Source organism: Pterocles gutturalis, unplaced genomic scaffold (assembly GCF_000699245.1).
Source record: "Pterocles gutturalis isolate BGI_N339 unplaced genomic scaffold, ASM69924v1 scaffold16739, whole genome shotgun sequence".
Lineage (NCBI taxonomy): Eukaryota > Metazoa > Chordata > Aves > Pterocliformes > Pteroclidae > Pterocles > Pterocles gutturalis.
In genome coordinates, this window is record NW_010136088.1 from 684 (window position 1) to 19182 (window position 18499).

An 18499-nucleotide genomic window follows, 5' to 3' on the forward strand; every position below is an offset into this window, starting at 1 on the left:
AGGTGCAACTAGGAAAAAAAGTTGCTCCAGGTTTTTTCCTCAGATTAAAAAAAAAGGCAAAACATCTGAACAAAGCCTATCTTGTCAAAATATGAGTGTAATGTGGTTCTTCTAGGTCAGCTAGTTTAAGCAATACAGGTCAGTTTTAGCACATTCAGCATAATTGATTGTATTTTCCTACTACCCCTGACTGTAAAGTTCTTTGTGGACTCATGGGTGGAAAACTATCTTGGAACTAGGAGAGCAAGCAATTGGATCGGAAGGGAAGAGATGTTATGATCAGCCCAACTGCTGCTTGCTTGCATGTTTTCCAAGCTTATTTTTAGCTCTATATGGTCTGTATGATGGGCCCTATCCTTCGGACTGTCTCTTTCTTCCTCTCACTGCATTTCATTAAGCAGTAGCTTGCACAAAAAGCGTCTGTGTTCTTTAGGCTTTTACACTCTTTGTCCCTAGCTTACTGCAAGTGCTTAGTTCTCTGTTTTTGTTTGTGTGTGAATTTCTGAAAACCTGTAATTGAAAATTTGATGGCAGGTGAAAAACATATTGAATATTTGGCTCCTTAACCCAGTGATGTCTTCCTATATGGGCTTTGGGTCCCCCTGGGTTGCAGTGTATGGACTGAAAACTTTGAAATGTTTGCTTATGTAATGAAAAGATAAATCGAAGAAAATGACTTTTTGCCTCTCATTCCCCAGATAAGTTCAATACGTATGTGACCCTGAAAGTGCAAAATGTGAAGAGCACAACGGTAGCTGTGCGAGGAGACCAGCCCTGCTGGGAACAGGACTTCATGTTGTAAGTACAGTGCTGCGCAGTGATGAGGTGCTTGTGGTTGAGTTCCTCCACAGCACTGATGTTTATGTGGAGCTGCTGTTGTGTTGTATAAATTGGAGTATTTAAGTAGGTAAAATACACAAGCCTAGTGACAACCTAAATAATTTGCTGTTCTGTTGTACACACTGATCTGTGCTAAAGGCAATGTACTGTGGAAGATTGTCTGCTGGTGCCACAGTCTGGCTGGAGTAGCCTGTGTCCTTTAATAGTGCCGAGTTGCCTGGATTTCTGTTCTTTAGACCTGTGTGTCAGGGTGCAGCAAGGGCTGGCTGCTCCCACAGGGACAGGGAACCTGATGGTTGGTAGGCAGGGTCTTCGCCAGTCGTGGCCCAGTCCCACAGTACCTGAGCACTGCAAGTGAAGCACGCCTAAGGATCAGGCCAGCATCTGGTGAGAGTTCAGGTCATCAGTCAAGTTTGTGGTAATGAGGCAGGTTGGAGGTCATGCTGGGAGTGCCAGTTAGCAATTCAGGCTCAGGCTCAGGGTTGTGTCTGGTAACGATAATCAGGGTCAGACTTAGTTCAGCAGTTGCCAGTCAGGTCCATAGTGATGAGGCAAGTCTGAAGTTGATTTGGGAAGTCAGTCTGTGGGTTGGTTCTGGATTTATGTGATCCATGGCCAGGCATGGGCACAGCTGCCGCTAAGCTGGAGACAAGCACGCCTACAACATAGCTTAGGCAAGGACTGAAGGCCCATAGCTGAGCTCGTGGACCACAGGAAGAGGTTGTGGGTGGAGGCCAGTGGTGAGGCTGGTCAGGGCAAGTAAGGGCTGTTGTTAGTGCACTCAGGGCATCAACAGAGTGATCCTGGTTAGCTCTGTGTGGGAGATGCTCTCATGTGTTGATGTTTTCTGCCATTGGCCTGGTGCATGTTTTCTAGCTCCCCTGCTGCAGCTTGAGGTGCTGCCAGTCCCAGTGATGAGCAGCAGAACCAGTTCCAGCTCTCCCAGGGTTTCTGGTGCAGTTGGCAGCCAGGGATTTCCCATTATCTTTTAGAATGGTGGGTTTTTTCCTGATGGATGAATGGCTTGTTGATATATTGCATCTGCTTCTGTTTCTATAGCCTTTTAAGACAAAGTGAACTAAATTTACTAAATTCTGGACTCCAAGTGCTTTTCTCTGAACTTGGCATGTACACTGCTGTTGCAGGGGGAATGATGTTGCGTTCATCTTGGAGTCAAAGCTCATCCTGCTGTTTTTGAGTGGGTCTGAGGTGTTTACATAGTATCTGTAGCAAGAGACCCATGTGGGATTTTGTGAGTGTGTTTCTCAATGCAGCAGCAGTGGATTCTCCTCTGCCAAAAGTGAGAAGCTTTTGCCTCTGATTGAGCAGTTCACCTGGATCAGTACGTAGCTGTCCTCCCATCTCCCTTTTGTGACGCTCTGCTTTTGGAGCAGCACACAAGGTGTGTGCCTGTGCACAAAGAGGCTGGAGCCTTTGTTGTCTGGTGAAACACGAGCTCCTGAGCACCACCATCTTCTCAGCTCTGCAGTTTCTGGTCAGACAGAGGCTGTGACTATCACAAACATAAACCATGCAGGACTGGGGTAAGGTGGGGGCAGGGAATTGTACTCCTCTGCCGAATCACGTGTCCATACCCAAATACTAACTCATTTTTCCTGTGATTTGTGTTTGACCTGTGGACAGGAAGTAGCTTTAAACATGGCCAGCTACAGAGGAGGCTACTCACCAGTGATTTAAAAATGGAACTTGTTTGTGTTGGATGATGGCTCTCACAGTTGCTCCTCCTCCTTCCCCCCAAGCAGCTCCTGGAACTGCTCTCGGATATCAGCTGGGAGCTTAGCTAGCCTGCTGTAAGGTCACTGTGCTGCTCTGTAATTAGTTGCTAGGGGAGGGATATGAGAGCAGAATATTAGCTGAACTACCTTGCCATTATTGTCCCTGCTTTAGCTGGGCAACAGCACAGTGGTTCGGATGTTTTTTTATAACAAAAATATTACATGTGGCAGTGAACGTGTTTTGCATGATTCTGTATACATTAAGTTGTCCCAGGAGAAATAACACTGATGTGCCAATACTACTATTCACTGGTTTGCTCTTTTTCTTTCTGGAGTTGGAAAAGACTTTTGAACACAGCAGTTTTTTCCTCAAGGGAAGGGTGCTTTTACTGTCTGTGTTTATCTTTTCTTTATGAGGCATAGTAGAAGAATAGACTACAACCAAGAAAATGCTTTCTATCTGTGTTTGTTGTTTTTGCTTCCAAACTCCTTGTGAGATGTAACGCTTCAGAATTTGGGGCTCTGGGGATGTTTGAGACTTGCTTATTCACCAGACCAGTAAAGCACTTTAATGTTTTCTTTGGTGACATCTGCTAATTTTGAAGCAGCTTTGAAAGGACCCCATATTTGCAGCAAGCACCTCTTGAATGAAAGTGTTAACTGATGCTTAGAACATGATGATTAAATCAGTGTTCAAGTTGTTAGAAATGTCTTTTATTTAAATTGTGCATGCATGTGGAAAGGGAGGGACACCAAATTCCAGTCTTGGCTCTTTTGTTCTCTGAAGCTGTTCTGCATCTAACCAGAAGGTGGAGAAAGGGAGACACAAAGGCAATCAAAGCCACTGTACTGAAAATCTTTTTATTTTTTTATTCATATCTGGTGAGCTGTCCTGTGGAGTTCTGTACAGAAGCCTGTTGGGTATCTTATGATCAACATCTTGCTCTGTCGAAGTATATTGATGCAAATAATGTGGTTTTACAGTGTGCCTGAAAATATAGTACTTCTTCCTTCCTTTCCTTTACCGGCCTTACACTAGTCCAGCCAGCATAAAATCAGTTGTTTCTGTTGTTATTGCAAGTTTGTGCAATCAGGTAACTATCATCTTCCAAGAGACAAGCAGTGGGAGGGCAGAACAGTGACAGTGCGGGTGGCTAGTTGTTACCGTGGCTGTATTGGGTAGCCCTATCCAAAACCGGGTGGTTATTTGTTACGGTGGTTGTATTGTTTAGCCATATCCAAACAGAGGGAGCTGGAGACTCAATTTCAAGATGCTAGCAGTAAACTCATAGTAAGCCTGTGTAATAGCTTGAGTTTGAGGTATGTGGACTGAGTCACCCAAGTACTGGACACGCCTGAACCTCAGTTCTTGTGACCTTAAACAGGAGCAGAAGCACTCGGGTTTAAAATAGATGTTACTGTGTTTTGCTGTAGCTGTAGGGTTTGTCTTGAACCTTGTAGATAGAATATTCTCTTTTAATGGTGTAAGAAGTCTCTGGGGCAGAGCTCAAATAGATGCTAGGATTTGCAGCAGTTCTTTTTTTGTCCATGATGGCAGTCTATAGAAATCAGAGACTAATATGCTTTTAAATTCCCTTGATAGACTTAATGTGCATATGTTTGGACAGCAGGACAGTGGACAGCAGCACTGTGTGTACAAGACACCTGCTTTTAGGGATTAGTGGTTGCACCAGGGGAAAGTCCCAAGCTCAAAGAAGTAGGAGAAATAGGCCTTCTTCATGATAAGTGTGACACAGTTGCCTATCAACAGACAGCTCAGGATTCTTCTCTTTCGTGGTTTTTACCAGCATTCAGATTGTGCATGTGTTACATTGTTCTTAAGAAGGCATGCTATAAACCAGCATGGAAGAGGGAGGAATAAATGCGATGAAGCATTGGGAAGAAGTGAATTTGAGATGCGTCCTTACTGGGAGCAAAGATGTTAATGAAAACCTTCAGAGAAGCATTTCTAAGAACTTGGCACCCTGTGGCTGCATTGTTGCTTGCTGACAGAGATTCACTTGGCTCAAAACCTTTCAGTGTCATGCAGAGGAAGACTCTAGTGCTGGAGCAGGAGCGGTGTAATGCAGCCCTGAGCAGTAGGTATTGCTGCTGATGCAGCTATGCTGGGTTTGGGACTGTTATTTTTGGCATGTGGCAGCTCCACTTGCAGATAAGTATTGGCATGTTTGGACCTGCCAGAGTATGATTCTGTTGTTGTGCTGTCAAGGGAAAGGAGACACCCACGTTGTTAGAAATAGGGTGCCTGACGGCAAAGAACAGCTCACCTCGGTTTTTGGCCCATGATACACTTCCTCCTCCTATGTACATAGCTGCAGAGACAAGTTCCTGACTGGCAGTCCATGCATGAGGCAGTTCAGGGTTTTAGTTTGGAATCTTCGTGTAGTTAGTGTTAAACTGTAAGAAATTAGTCATTAGAAACTTGCGTTCCCTGTGAGTATGAGCTGCCTTGACTGCCTGCTTCCAGAAGCTCTCTGTATCTTGACATAGCTGTGTGCAAAGAGTTCATTGTCGTAATCATGGTGGTAATGCAGAACCTAAAGCAGAACTAGATTGTGTTCTGCTTTTTTCTCACCTGTGTTGCATCTTCTTTTCTTGCAGTGAGATCAATCGGCTGGACCTGGGCCTAATTGTTGAAGTATGGAACAAAGGACTGATCTGGGACACCCTGGTTGGGACCGTGTGGATTGCTCTGAAGGCCATTCACCAATCTGATGAGGTTAAGATGACACAGAATCTTTATTTTGATAACTCCAATGTTGGTAGTTAATGTGTTACAAATCAGGCCTGGTGCAGCCCAGGACCATGCTCCTCAGAGTAACTTCCACTTGCAAGGTCAGGAAAGCTGGGCGAGGGGAGAGGGCTGTTGGCATCACATGTGTGGTTTGTTTTTTTTTTTTTCTGAAGGAGGCTGCCAATAGTGAGACCAACACTGAGCTTAAGTAGGGGTCTTTGGTTTAATTTCGTTCATGTGGACTCAAAAAATAGGGATTATTCTGTTAAGAAACACATACACTTGCCAAGTGTCTGAAGTCTTAAGGTCTGATTGCTTAGTCTGACGCTCAAATTTCTGAGTTCCTGCTAAAGACAGAGAGTGCCCTGATAACAGACAAGCCAGCCTTTGAGGTAAACCTAAAACATCATCCTACATCAGCCAACATCATCTTAAAGGTTCTGAGTGCAGTGTTAGAGGGTTAGTGGTGCTGATATGAGCTGAAAAAGGTGGGAATGGGATGTGCTAATGTCTGTAACTGCCCTAACTGCTGAATTGGGTGGTTCTTGCAGCTAAGCAGGACGTTCGGTTTTTTTACCTCAAATTTCAGTGTATTCATTTAAAAGATTATTGAATTTGAGTATGGAGAGAGAGCTTGTATTTTCCATAAAAGGAAGAGAATGGGAATGCTCAGCAGTGTGTCCATAAGGTCTAGCTGATGCTTGGTTCCTCTGGCTGTCCAGGCACTCCTTGGTGCCTGCCTTTGAGGACTCACCTTTGCAATTCCACTGAGAAGGCAGTAGTTCTGCTAGGTGGTGTTTGCTACTTGTCTTGGTAAAAGCCTTTGAGATTTTGAAGAAAAGCTGCAGCACGTGCTGAATGGCTGTTGTTTGATCTTAAAGATAATACAATGAGGCTCTTCATGGAGTCTTTGATCTTAGCAAATGTGTGTGAGTTGCTGCATAAGGACCTGCCAGACTTGAAACTTCACCTGTGGCTTGTGATTCACAGGAAGGTCCTGGGGAGTGGTCTACACTGGAGGCAGAAGTTGTAATGAAACATGATGAAATCTGTGGAACCAAAAACCCAACTCCTCATAAAATTTTGCTGGACACAAGATTCGAATTACCTTTCGGTGAGTACATTTCAATAACTTACCCAGAGTGCTGGCAGTGGAGAGAATGTGCTTGGGAGCAACTTGAGTTTTACAATTGAGCTGTGCTCGTTCACAGTTCAGATGAAATACTACAGTGCAAGTTAAATAGCTGGTGTTCTTTTCTTGTTTGGCTTCTTTCTAACATGATCAGAATAAATACGGATTTGATGGTCTCAGAGTACTGGAATGTTTAGACTAGTAGCAGTTTAAGAAACTATTAATACTATTTCAGGATTGTACAGTCAGACATTTTGTTCCTGAGTAGGGAACATTCACTTCTTTGTATCCAGATAAATTTAGCTCTAGAAGAGGTCAAGTGTGGTGTTAGAGCTGTTTTGTGGTAGGTGCACTTAAACCCTGTTAGAAGCATGCAGTTCAGTTAGTGAAACATTAATGCTCAGTGCTCCTGAACATTATCATTAGCAGAGCATATAAATAACATGGTGTTATAAGAACGACTGCCTTTCTGTCAATTACTTGTGGTTGAAAACTACAGAATGTGGAAAAGTAGATAATTAGAGCAAACCCATCTCCAGTAAAATATTTTTTAAAATTTTATTTTAATTAAATTCAAACAAAAAAAACCCAACTCTAAACAAACAAACCAACCCCCAAAGGATGGGGTTAACCATAATGCATCCAAGGCTACATTGCTTCTCTTTCCAGCTCTTAACTGACTCTTGGGACCAAGAACAAAAAATATGTTTTTGGGGATTGTGGTATTTTTTTTTCTGTAGTGGGCATTGAAGTGATTCAAAGTTGTGTGTCATTGCAAGGCTCATCTCTTCCCCGTCTGCCTGTTCCTTGTTTTTTGATGCCAAACCCTTGGCAGTGTGAGCAATTTGTATCATGCTCTAACCACTGGTGGAGCATTTGTGCACCCGCTGGCATTTGGCCAGCAACTGTCAGGGTTGGCCAACTGCTGTAGGAAAAAGATCATCTGTTAGTCTCATACTGCTCTTCCTGGTGCAAGGGAGGATGCAGGCTTTGGCCCTGCAGCACTAAAATGGATATAAATTGTATCTTGGGAGCTAAGCGCGGTGTGCAGTTTTGAGTGCACAATTGGCTGGATGTTGCAATTCCAGGTGAGTGCAGGGTTCAGTAGATGTAGAAGGCACTGCTCTTTAACTGTACTCCAGTGTCTAAAGTGGAAAAGGTACGTGACAGCTGTCTTGACAACTAAGCTGTCTAGCGTTGGTCTGGAGCCATCCCTCTTCCTCATGAAAATGTCCTGGTGATTCACTGCTGCTGTCACCCTATCAGTGGGAAGTTTATTACTAAACGTGCTTGTTAAGTAAGAAGAGGAACAACTCACTTGATTTCCTTGTGTGAAACATTGTTTCTTTGCAGCAAGTGTTTAGGCTTCTGGGAGGGAGAGAACGCAGCACACCTAGCTGAAGGCGAGGCTTGTGGTACCTTCTCATCTGAGTTCGTTCCAACATTGTTGCTTGTAAACTGTCTCTAATTTGAAAGAACATGAAGTTCTGATCTCTTCCTATGTATTCAGAGTATCCAAAAGAGAATTTTCTTTCTTCTGCATTTCATGTTATGGACTGCATTATATTTTATGATTATTTTTTTCCCCCAAGTACTGGAAAACAGACTCCATGTAAATCATTGTGTTAGAGTATCTGTATTTAACAAATAAAATGTGTTTCAGGTAATAGTGTTTTTTCTCCCTACTACTATGCTCAAAACACAAGACTTTTTGTTTGCTTGTTTTGGGTTTTTTTTAACTACTGTTTTAAAAAGTATGATGTCCTATAGAATATAGAACTCTGTGAAGTAGAATTTCATGCAGAAAACTGAAAACATTAAGTAAATAGTGAGCTTTTTGTGACTCTTCTGTTTTTAACATGATTGATCATTTAAAGCACATTATTACTTGTTCCTTTGCTTACTATGCCAAATACTGACATAACAGAAACTTCACACTGTTGTATTGAAGGGTTTTTATTTTAGAATGTGAAAAGTGGTCTGCTTGTCCATTGTTTAATAATGTCCATAAAAAAATGGATGCATTGTTTAGCTCTTTCAAAGTTTCTACTGTTCTTCACTTGAAGACTGCTGCAGTCTGCTTGGATCTTCTCCATTTTCAGTCTGCTGTGGCAAGACCAGAAGCAGGTTGAAAAGCAGTAGACACCAAGAGTGTGATATTTCAGTAGAAGATAGCATCTTTCCGTGTCACCTTCTACAGTGGTGCTTCCCTTCACACCATGACTGAGCAGCTCCTGCCATCACCTCTAGGATAGAGGAGAAGGACCCTGCAAGATGGGTTAGGCTCTGTGTCTCTGCCCTTGCAATACTGTGAGACTTGGAGGGATGCATGGATGTAGCTCAGCTCGCACTGCCTCTGCATCTCTGCTGATGGAGGATTTGCAGGTCCATTTCCCTCTAAGCAGCAGGTAGCAGTATGGACTCGGGTGCCCCACACCTTAAGGCTGTGTTGTCATATGAGCTGGGAACTGATGCTTTAAACTGACACAGAGAAATAATGGGTCATTGATCTGCTGTGGAAGTTCTTAAGTCAGCAGCTCTGTTGCTGTAGAGGTGATATTTTAATAATGGCATGTTTGCGGTGACACTTCAGAACATTGTGTATCACATTTTGTTTCCCCGGTGATGATCTCCTGGCTATTGTAGATACGCGAGAACCAGAGCGATACGTGTGCAAATGCACAGCTTGTGCTGCTTTCCAAGTCTGGTAAAATACAGCTGTCTGGGATAGCAGCTTTAACAAAAGAGCGTGTTCTGCTGTTTGGCTGTGCTTCTGTGCTGGTTCTGTCACTTCTGTCTGCTCTGTTTCTTTAGGTTGGATGATGCACACAGAGGCAGTACCCGAGGTTACGTGGTCTGGGTATTTAAAATTTTTCACTGTATTTAGGTGGAGCTTGGGAATTTTTTAAAGCATTGTAAGAGAGACTAAATGAATTTGAAAACCAGAAAAGCTGAAGTCCTTGGTGTAAAACATTATTGTATATGCAAAGAGATTTAGAAACTGGTTTGGTTTTTTGTACTATATTTATCCAGGATTAGTTTGCTGCTTCTACCTCCACCTGATAATGTTCAGGATTCTTCTTCCCTGATATGTCTTCTCCGGGTACTCTGGAGACTGGCAACAGCTAAAGCTGAAGTAATTGCAGAATGTACCTGTGCTGCTAGTGGTAGTACATGATAAAGGCACCTTAAAGGTTTTTTGTGGGTTTTTTTTTCCCCTTTTTCTTTTGAAGTTTTTAGTGTTTGCCAGTGTTGGAGTTGGGAAGCAATCATTTCCTAATGGAGGATGGTGAGAGTTGTAGTCTCTGCTCCTGGTGATATAAAAATAACCTTTCCTGAGGTCATCCAGGAATTCAACTTTGTTAGTGCCCAAATTTCTAGTGGGAAAATGAACATCTGTGGTGGCCTTGATATATCCTCCATGTGTCCCACTGCATGTTCCAGATGCAGCTCTAGCTTTGTGTTCAGTAGCGTTGTTAGTGTGACATAAGCTTGTGCTGCATAGGAGAGAGAGCAGATCTCTGGGCCCTTCTGCAGTAAGCATCTATGTGTGATGGACTGTGGTGCTGGGGACCACACTGTCATCTAACATTCTATGCCAGTCCTGTGTTCTTAAATGTTCAATCTCGCAGAAGTAGAATGACTGAATATCCTCTTCTATAAAAGTACAGCAAAGTGTGAACATTTGAAATGTGATGTGTTAGCGAGAGTTGATATTAACCCCTACGGTACAAAGCGTTTTTATGCTTGGTAGTCTTTTAAAAAAGGCAATAAACTGTCTTCTTGATGGGAGGAAGTGGTTGTCAGCGAAGACAGGCTGGAGCAGCTTTCTCCACTGATCATATCGGTTTCTTCTTGGGAACAAGAAGGACATATTAAGGAAGGCAGACAGCTTTTCTTCTTGACTGCTTTAGAAAATTTGCAGGTAGGGAGAAGACGGTCTTGGTATTGTTGTCTCAATGTAGTGGATGTGTGCTGGCACAGACTTCCCAAGATGCTGCTTTTCAAGTGTAAAATTGTGCTGTTTAAAAGTGATTTTACCCTGTCCCCCCTTCTTAGAAGTGTGGTGGCTATGTGCAAGTCCCTCACAGGCTGGAATACTCAAAAATGCTTTTGGCTCACAAACTCTAGCAGTTTGGGTCTGTGCCAGGCTGTTTCTAGTAGATAATTGGTGTGAAAATGCTTTTAGTGTTCTCACCACTTCCAGGCTGGGAGCATGCTGATCTGCATCCAGTCATCAGGTGGAGTAAATGTGCTTTGTTGTTTTATTGTCTTCGGAACTTTGCAGGATGAAATGCTCAGCTCTGCGAAGTTGTTTCAGTGAGAAATTGTGAAGATTCCTGTACCTGTGGTAAGGGAAGAAATTGTGGCTGGGAAGAGAGGAAGCCAGGTGAAGGATTGTAGGAAAGGGGGGAGAGAGATGTTATCAGCTCTCACTCCTGCATGCCTGTGGTATGCTCTGTCCCAGGACTTTCTGCCTGGGAAAAACTCAGGTGATTGCCACGCTGGAGATCTCAGTGGGAATACTGTCGTATAGGTACCTGAGGGCGCCTAGCTGAGTGAAGTGGTCTATATATGTGCAGCAAATTCTTTTCTAATTCATTCCTTAGTCTGATCAAGTCTCTGTATTGCAGTGTCCCCGTTTCTCTCGTGATGCAGTGTATCTAGGTGTTAGGGTCACAAATGCTCTTCTGAGTCTTAATGACACTGAGCAGCCTCCCCTGGGACCTTCGCCCACACCCTCTGCTCATGGGCCCACTTCATCTCAGCTCTGAGCCTTCACTCCTGGGTGATGCTGTGGGTGTTACTGATCCCCCACCTCAGCCACAGCCATGTCTGTGCCTGCTTATGGACCCCATAGATCTGGGCCCAGATGTGGACTGACTTCCATGCTTGTCCTCAGACCTGCCTTGTCACCGTGGACCTGCCAGGTGATCTGGGCTCCTGGTTGAACCTGGCTATGATCTCTTGACCTGCCCTGCTCAGCTTGCTCCGGTACTGTAGGATGGGGCCCTGGCTGGCAAGTCCCCAGCCCTGCCAGCCATGAGATCTCACTTGCCTCCCCTCCCTTAGGGAGGAACCAGACCTCAGTGCTCTGTGACACCAGGAGCCCGGAGAAGATGGGGTTTCGGCTTCCAGCTGAAGATGGAAATAGGAGCAAGGACAGTAAAGCTTGCAACCTTTCCATATTGGTAGCAGATTGAGGAGTCCCAAAAGCTAGTGAACAGATCTGTCCATCTCTTTTCTGTTCTTGTTCAGCAATTTTTTTTGACTGACATACGGCCTTGCTCCTTTTGTTTACCAAGCATGATGTCAGCAGTCCTGAGCTGGCATCAGATGGCCTCTGTTTGGACTAATTCAGCTTCTTCACTACATTAACTTTTGCTTACAAGAGAAGTAACTTAGATGTGTAATCAAAGCTGAGCAGTGAGGTAGAAGCTGGCCAGTGGACATGGTGTTGCAAGCACCCAGTTGGTGATCTCTGCGCTTAGGGATTTCCATTCTCTGTCTTCCAAAGAACGAGCTTCAACAAAACGGATGACTGAGGTGAGACACAAATGGATGGTGAAACTAAAAAATCGTTATAAACTTCTTCCTCACCAATCGAGAATTCTGTCTTGCTGGGCTTTTACTCTTCTGAGGAGGCACTCAGCTTGACTCAAGTTCATAGGCTGAGTGCTTCATGTTTAAGATTTGCTGTGCAGTAGCTGTACTGCCATTAGTATTAATGACAAGAGTTTCGGTAAGGTCAAGATTATGTCCTCAAAGCAGTCACTATCTAGACAGTAGCTGATTTTTATCTCTGACTTGCATAAGAAGCTGTTTCGGTAGAAGAGATTAATCCTGCACTAAAAATCTGATAGCTCCATTTATGAAACAGGCACCTTGGATACAAGATAGGAACGACAAATCCACAATGCTTGTTGATGTCTGGGCTTACAGCTAAACCATGGTCTATGGGAAAGCATTGAAGACTAGCTACCCTGAGACAACTGCGACTTCTGCAGTGTTATGGTAATCTATTGCTTCAGCCTTCCTAGATCTCTTTGGTCTTGATTTCAGGTTCTGGAGTTGAGTTGTTTTGAGTCTGACCTTTAGTCCTCAGATCATGAGATCTTCTTCCTCTTTTAGAGAAGTGGTGGCTTTCGAAGACAAAATTCCTTTTCTTTGCTTTAATGTTTGGATTGCTTCATGTCCTTGTTGGAGTTTGTCCTCCTAAATCTCATCAGGTTGTATGCTGATAGCACTTCAGTTAACTGATGTCCTCTTTCTAGATAAATTCTGCGCAGATTTTCCTTTGAATGCCACCCCTAATTTGTGTGTAACTCATCCAATAAATCTGTGCAGCTGTGATTCACAACCCTGATGATCAAAAGCATGTATGTTTTTCTGCAACTCCTGCAGTTATGGAAGATTCTCTTATATTTCTCTTACCTTGTTTTCTAATAGTGTATAACAACAAAGCAATGTACTGTACATCAGAAAGAGCAACTGACTGTATATTATAGTTAAAATGATTTACTTTGCTGGTGTGATGGGTTAGTCCTTGGCTGGGGGCGAAGCCACACACCCACTTACCCAATCCCCCCCCACTCAAGGACAGGGGAGAGAATTAAAGGGGTAAAGGGAAAAAAGGACTCGTGGGTTGAGATAAGAACAATTTAATAACTAAACTACAATAATATTGAAAGTAATACTGTATACAAACGAGTGATGCACAGTGATACTGCCCCCCTACCCAATGACCAAGGCTCAGCCTGTTCCCAGCTAATGATCCCGGAGCAGGGAGAGTCCTGAAACCGTACTCACGGAACAGAGATAACAGTCTGAGCGTCCCAGACCGAGAGCTGATGGCAGAGGGGAGGGGGCCGGGATGGAGGAGGGAAGGCCTTAGGAGAGCGACCACGTGGAGCGAGATGACCCGGAGCCAAAGAGATCCGGAACCAAAAGGGGCCAATCTTCCGGAGGGTCCTCGCCTATATACTGGGCATGATGTGTATGTTATGGAATAGATTATTGGCCACTTTCGGTCTCAATCCCGAACCTAAGATCAAATCCTGGGCTAGTAACTGGGGCTGTGCTCTCTCTCAGTTTCTCCTGTTTGTGGACAGACAGAGAAACTAAAAGACCTTGGCAGCCACATAAACATAATTTTTTATCAGCTTTCTTCTGAGCACAAATCCAAAACACAGCCTCTTGCTAGCTATTATGAAGAAAGTGAACTCTGTCTCAGCTTAACTCAGGACAGCTGGTCACCTTTCAAGCAAGGAGAAACAGCTTGTCTTTTTTCTACTTAATGCAGGTTTTCTAGAGCCAGGTACTAAGTTTCCAGTTCCCTAGAACTTGCGCAAATGGGGCCTGTTTTATCCCCCTTGTCTGGGTAAGACTAGTGGCAGTGATGTTTCTGTTGCAAAGTGTAGACATTAATTCATAGTCCAAGGAAATACTTACTTCTGAAACTTCAAGTTCCACTAAATCTAGCATGTTCCTTGTTCTTCTTGAAAGAACTGCAAGGTCCTGCACGTGGGTTGAGGCAATCCTAAGCACAAATACAGGCTGGGTGGAGAATGGCTTGAGAGCAGCTCTGAGGAGAAGGACTTGGGGGTGTTGGTTGATGAGAAGCTGAACATGAGCTGGCAGTGTGCGCTTGCAGCCTAGAAAGTGAACCGTGTCCTGGGCTGCATCAAAAGAAGCATCAGCAGCAGGTCAAAGGAGGTGATTCTCTCCCTCTACTCTGCTCTCGTGAGACCCCACCTGGAGTACTGTGTTCAGATGTGGGGCCCCCAACATAAGAAGGACATGGACCTGTTGGAATGAGTCCAGAGCAGGGCCATGAAGATGGTCAGAGGGCTGGAGCACCTCCCCTATGAGGACAGGCTGAGAGAATTGGGGTTATTCAGTCTGGAGAAAAGAAGGCTCCAAGGAGACCTAATAGCAGCCTTCTAGTACCTAAAGAAGCCTGCAGGAGAGATGCGGAAACACTCTTTATCAGGGAGGGTAGAGATAGGACAAGGGGTAACAGTTATAAGCTGAAAGAGGGTAGATTTAGATCAGATATTAGGAATAATTTTTTCACTGTGAGAGTGGTTAGAAACTGGAACAGGTTGCCCAGGGAAGCTGTGGATGCCCCATCCCTGGAGGTGTTCAAGACCAGGCTGGATGAGGCTTTGAGCAACCTGGTCTAGTGAAGGGTGTCCCTGCCCATGGCAGGGGGGTTGGAACTCGATGATCTTTAAGGTCCCTTCCAACCCAAATCATTCTATGATTCTAAAGCGTTTTGTGTTCTAGTACACTGGCCACTGCTATCTCCAGATGTTTTGAGGTCACTGGCTTCGTAAGATGATGGTTTGCATGGCTGAGAGAGGACACATGTAGGACAGGTATCCCATTTAAGTATAAGAAGAAAGCCATGCTTGGTCCTTTCTGCAAGTATTATAGGCCCCGATGGAATGCTCGCCAGCCAATAAATCTTGTTCTTGTTTCTCTCAGGCACAAGATTGGATGTAACTAATTTTAGAACCATCTTTTCATCAGGAGACCATCCTGGAGTACAGTTCATTGCAGGAAAACAAACTTGTTAGGTGTAAACATCTTGGCTCCTAATGAGGCACATCAGAGTGTGAAGAGTTAAAAGAGGTGGGAAAACTAGCTGGACTGGTATTATTCTCATTTGTCAGTGTTTGGGATGGTGAGGCTTGCAGGTTTGATGGTTTCTATCTGGAGCAGTCCCTCCGCTTCCTTTCTGTGTAAGCTCTGAAGTTTCTTGATTGGTGAGGTGTCAGGCCATGAATAGACCAATTTCAGAAGTCACTGCCCCTTCTTGGAGGCAAGACCAGACAACCACTCTACAATCAGGGGGATGCTGAGTGGCTAAAAAAACCCCAAAAAACCCAAACCAACCAAAACAAACCCCAAACTTTTTTCTTTCTTTCCAAAGATTTCACACCCCCACATCCCTATGATAAATTACTGAATTCTCCTGGATTGGGAGCCCAACTGACGCTTTTTCTTTCAGGACTTTGTCTCTTGGTGCTGTATACCTCTTGCTCTATTCCTTAAGCACAGTTTATACCTAACTTGCCTTGTGTTAAGCTTTCCACAGCAGTTCATCTGCACCTCCAAGGGTGCCCTTTGAGACATGACAGCTTGAGTGGTAGAAGCCTGTGTTCCCTTCAAACCATTAGGACACTATATTACTTTGAAGTGTGAAGTAGAAAATAGGTAACAAAATAAAGGTGATAATGCTTGCTACTTGCTGTCAGTCATCAACATGTAAATCGTCCAGAAGGTAAAAGGGTTGCTGTGATTCATTTCACAATGAAGTTGCAGTGTGCTATAAAAATAGGAGTGTGCTTTCATGTGAATATGACTGCTTATAACACTGCTGATTACCTCAAAAGATTTGGCTTATTGCCTGCAAGGGAAGACTATTTATTTTTTGGTACTTAATCTGTGTCACGCCAGGTACTTAAGTGAGATGTGCTATTCAAAAGGAGCCCTTGTTCTTCTGAGGTTATAAAACCCTCTAGAAGAGGATCTTGATCTTGCCATGTGTTATTAAGCGTATAGCGAGTGTATTAATATCATTGTGAAATGGCTCTTCATAAAACTAATACTTGAGTTAAATCTGAAACAGTCTGTCTTAGTCTTTCCTACTTTTGTGCAGTGTGCATTTGGTTAATCAGCTTTAAACAAGAAAACAATGTAAGCCTTTGAACCCTATTACTATTTACGATGTTTATTTTCCAACTGACTGGTAACATAAGACAGTCCTATTACTTCAAAAATTAAGTGTGTGGTTTTTTTGTGGTGTGATGTTGGAATACCCTCCCTGTTTTAATGCTACTGGTGATAAGTGCAAATTTGCCTGATTAATATGATGGTGTGACTTACTCTTTCGCTATAGATATCCCTGAAGAAGAGGCCAGATACTGGACCAGAAAATTAGAACAAATTAATTCACTGGGAGATGATGAGGTAAATATCTAAGTTGAAAGATGAATGTAGCCCTGAATACCTTATAACTTGCTTTTATTCTTTGTATTGGATCCATGTGATTAAGGTAACTACTAAAATGTTTGTCGTTTGCAAGTCTTCCATGAACTGTTTACAGAAATGTTCCCTCAAGTGTACTGGTAGTGTTAAGGAGAAGAACATTCTTCCACATGCTGGAAGTGCTCAAATAGTGAGAACTGTTTTGCTCATGTGCATACAGTCAAAGGAAAGGTAATATCATGCTTTACCTCACAAACTGTAATAGGTTCTCTTCATTTGTGAAATCAAGTAAAAAAGGACATTTTTGCAATTAGATGCTTCTGGGAGGTAGACAAAGCAAGATACTGAACCTTTCTTGGAACTGACGACTGTTGGAGCTGTTAGCTTTTGTCCTAATCCAGTTGTTAATGGCTCAGTTCATATGAATCTTGTATTATAATACCTGCTAGCTAAGATTTGACATATTAATGCCTGTAGCAGAAATTTAGCATTTAAAAAAAACCCTCTTGTGTTGATGTCAACATAAATGAGTAAGACCACGGTGCTTGCTTAAACTCTTAATAGGTCTTTTTCCATAGCAAGATAGCCTTTTTGTTCTGACAGTGACTTTAAGAGGTTTTTGTTGTGGGATTTGTTTTTCTGCTCCTTATGTGAGTCATTTGGTTTACTGTGCAGATGGAGAAAAATAAGGTGGATTTTATTTTTGACTGAGGACAAACCAATATTCGGGGATATATAAAAACATACCTGTTTGAGGGCAACTTCTCCTGCCTTCCTAGAAGTTTGAGAGTCTTTTGGAGTTGGTGGCAAGCTCAGTCTGTGATTTGTCTTGTCAGTGATACCGCTGTGGTGCCTCTCTGCTCCTGCGGACTGCAGAAGCAGTCTGTGCTGAGTACTTCAGTGAAGCGTAGGTGCCCTCTAGTGCATCACTGAACTGGTACTTGCTGAAAGGTATCTTGAGCTTTGTGAGGCTCCCCTTTCTCTGGAGTGCCATTCATCTGCATGCTAAGTGCATGCTTTTGTCAAATACTAGTAACAAAATCATCTCTCTGTATTTGTGACCTAATGATCTCAAATTTATTACGGATGTTCCCTGTCACCAGTGAGAAAATTAAAAAAATGTAAGAACACCTGTTCAGGGTCTGACCTAGGGTTCATCTTGTCCCATGTCTGACAGTGACCCAGAGTGAGGATATCTTCCTTGCATATTCCCCTAATTTGCAGTGACTTGTAATTCAGGAACTTCCAGAGCCAGAGGCAGTATGTTTGTGTTTAACAACACTCAGTGGATTTTTTTTTTTTTTTTTTTTTCTTCTGTGGATGTCAGTTGCCTTTTGAATGCTCCCAGGTCAGTTATGTTGTAGAAAAGGAATTCAGCACCTTAATTGTGTGTTGCCTGAAGAAATACCTTATTTGCTCTGTGCAAACAGAGCCTATGTTTTGAAACCAGCTGGAGACAGGTTTATTTGGAGAAACTGAATGACTGATCCTCATTCATCCACTCTGTGGCACTCAGCTTTACAGGCCTCACCTTCTTGTATGGCTTTTGGGCTGCAGAGCCCTGGTCTGCATAGTGGTATTGAGCACAGGACAACCTTGTGCCTTTGTCCCTTTCCTATACATTAAGTTCAGCTGTCTCCATTTGAGACAGCAGATAACAGACTGAAGTTGTACAGCAGTATTCAAGAAGCAGGTTATATGGTGTCATAAAAATGCTTTCCAGTCTCTCTTCTTATGAACATTTAATATTGTTTTCTTTTTGGGACTGCTGATAGCCTTTGGGCTGGTGCCTTAAGAAGAACAAACTACTGCCATTTTTGGATCTCTCAGTATAATAATTCAGAACACATTGCTGTCCTGTGCTGCTGAAATTGCTCATCAACAGAAGTCCTTTCACTACTTTGTCAACCAGTCAGTGCTGTGAGATCCAGCAGCTCTTGTTTTCACAATCCCGATTAACTCAGTGAGTTGGCAGTTTGCTGGTGAGAAGACTAACCACCTTTCTGGATCACTTGTGCCTTTTAAATAGCACAGATCGGA

At 43.3% G+C, this 18499-nt stretch overlaps 1 protein-coding gene across 1 annotated transcript in view; it reads left to right on the forward strand.

Annotated features, from left to right (window-relative positions):
* Positions 1-679: 679 nt before the first annotated feature.
* LOC104468152 (protein unc-13 homolog B-like) overlaps positions 680-18499 on the forward strand; it is a gene marked incomplete at both ends in the record, with an annotated part of 119899 nt that continues 102079 nt past the window's right edge. Inside the window, 4 exons of the mRNA XM_010082181.1 lie at positions 680-798; positions 5199-5316; positions 6322-6445; positions 16371-16441. Of these exons, the coding sequence (XP_010080483.1) occupies positions 680-798; positions 5199-5316; positions 6322-6445; positions 16371-16441 (432 nt within the window). The remainder of the gene's footprint in view (positions 799-5198; positions 5317-6321; positions 6446-16370; positions 16442-18499) is intronic.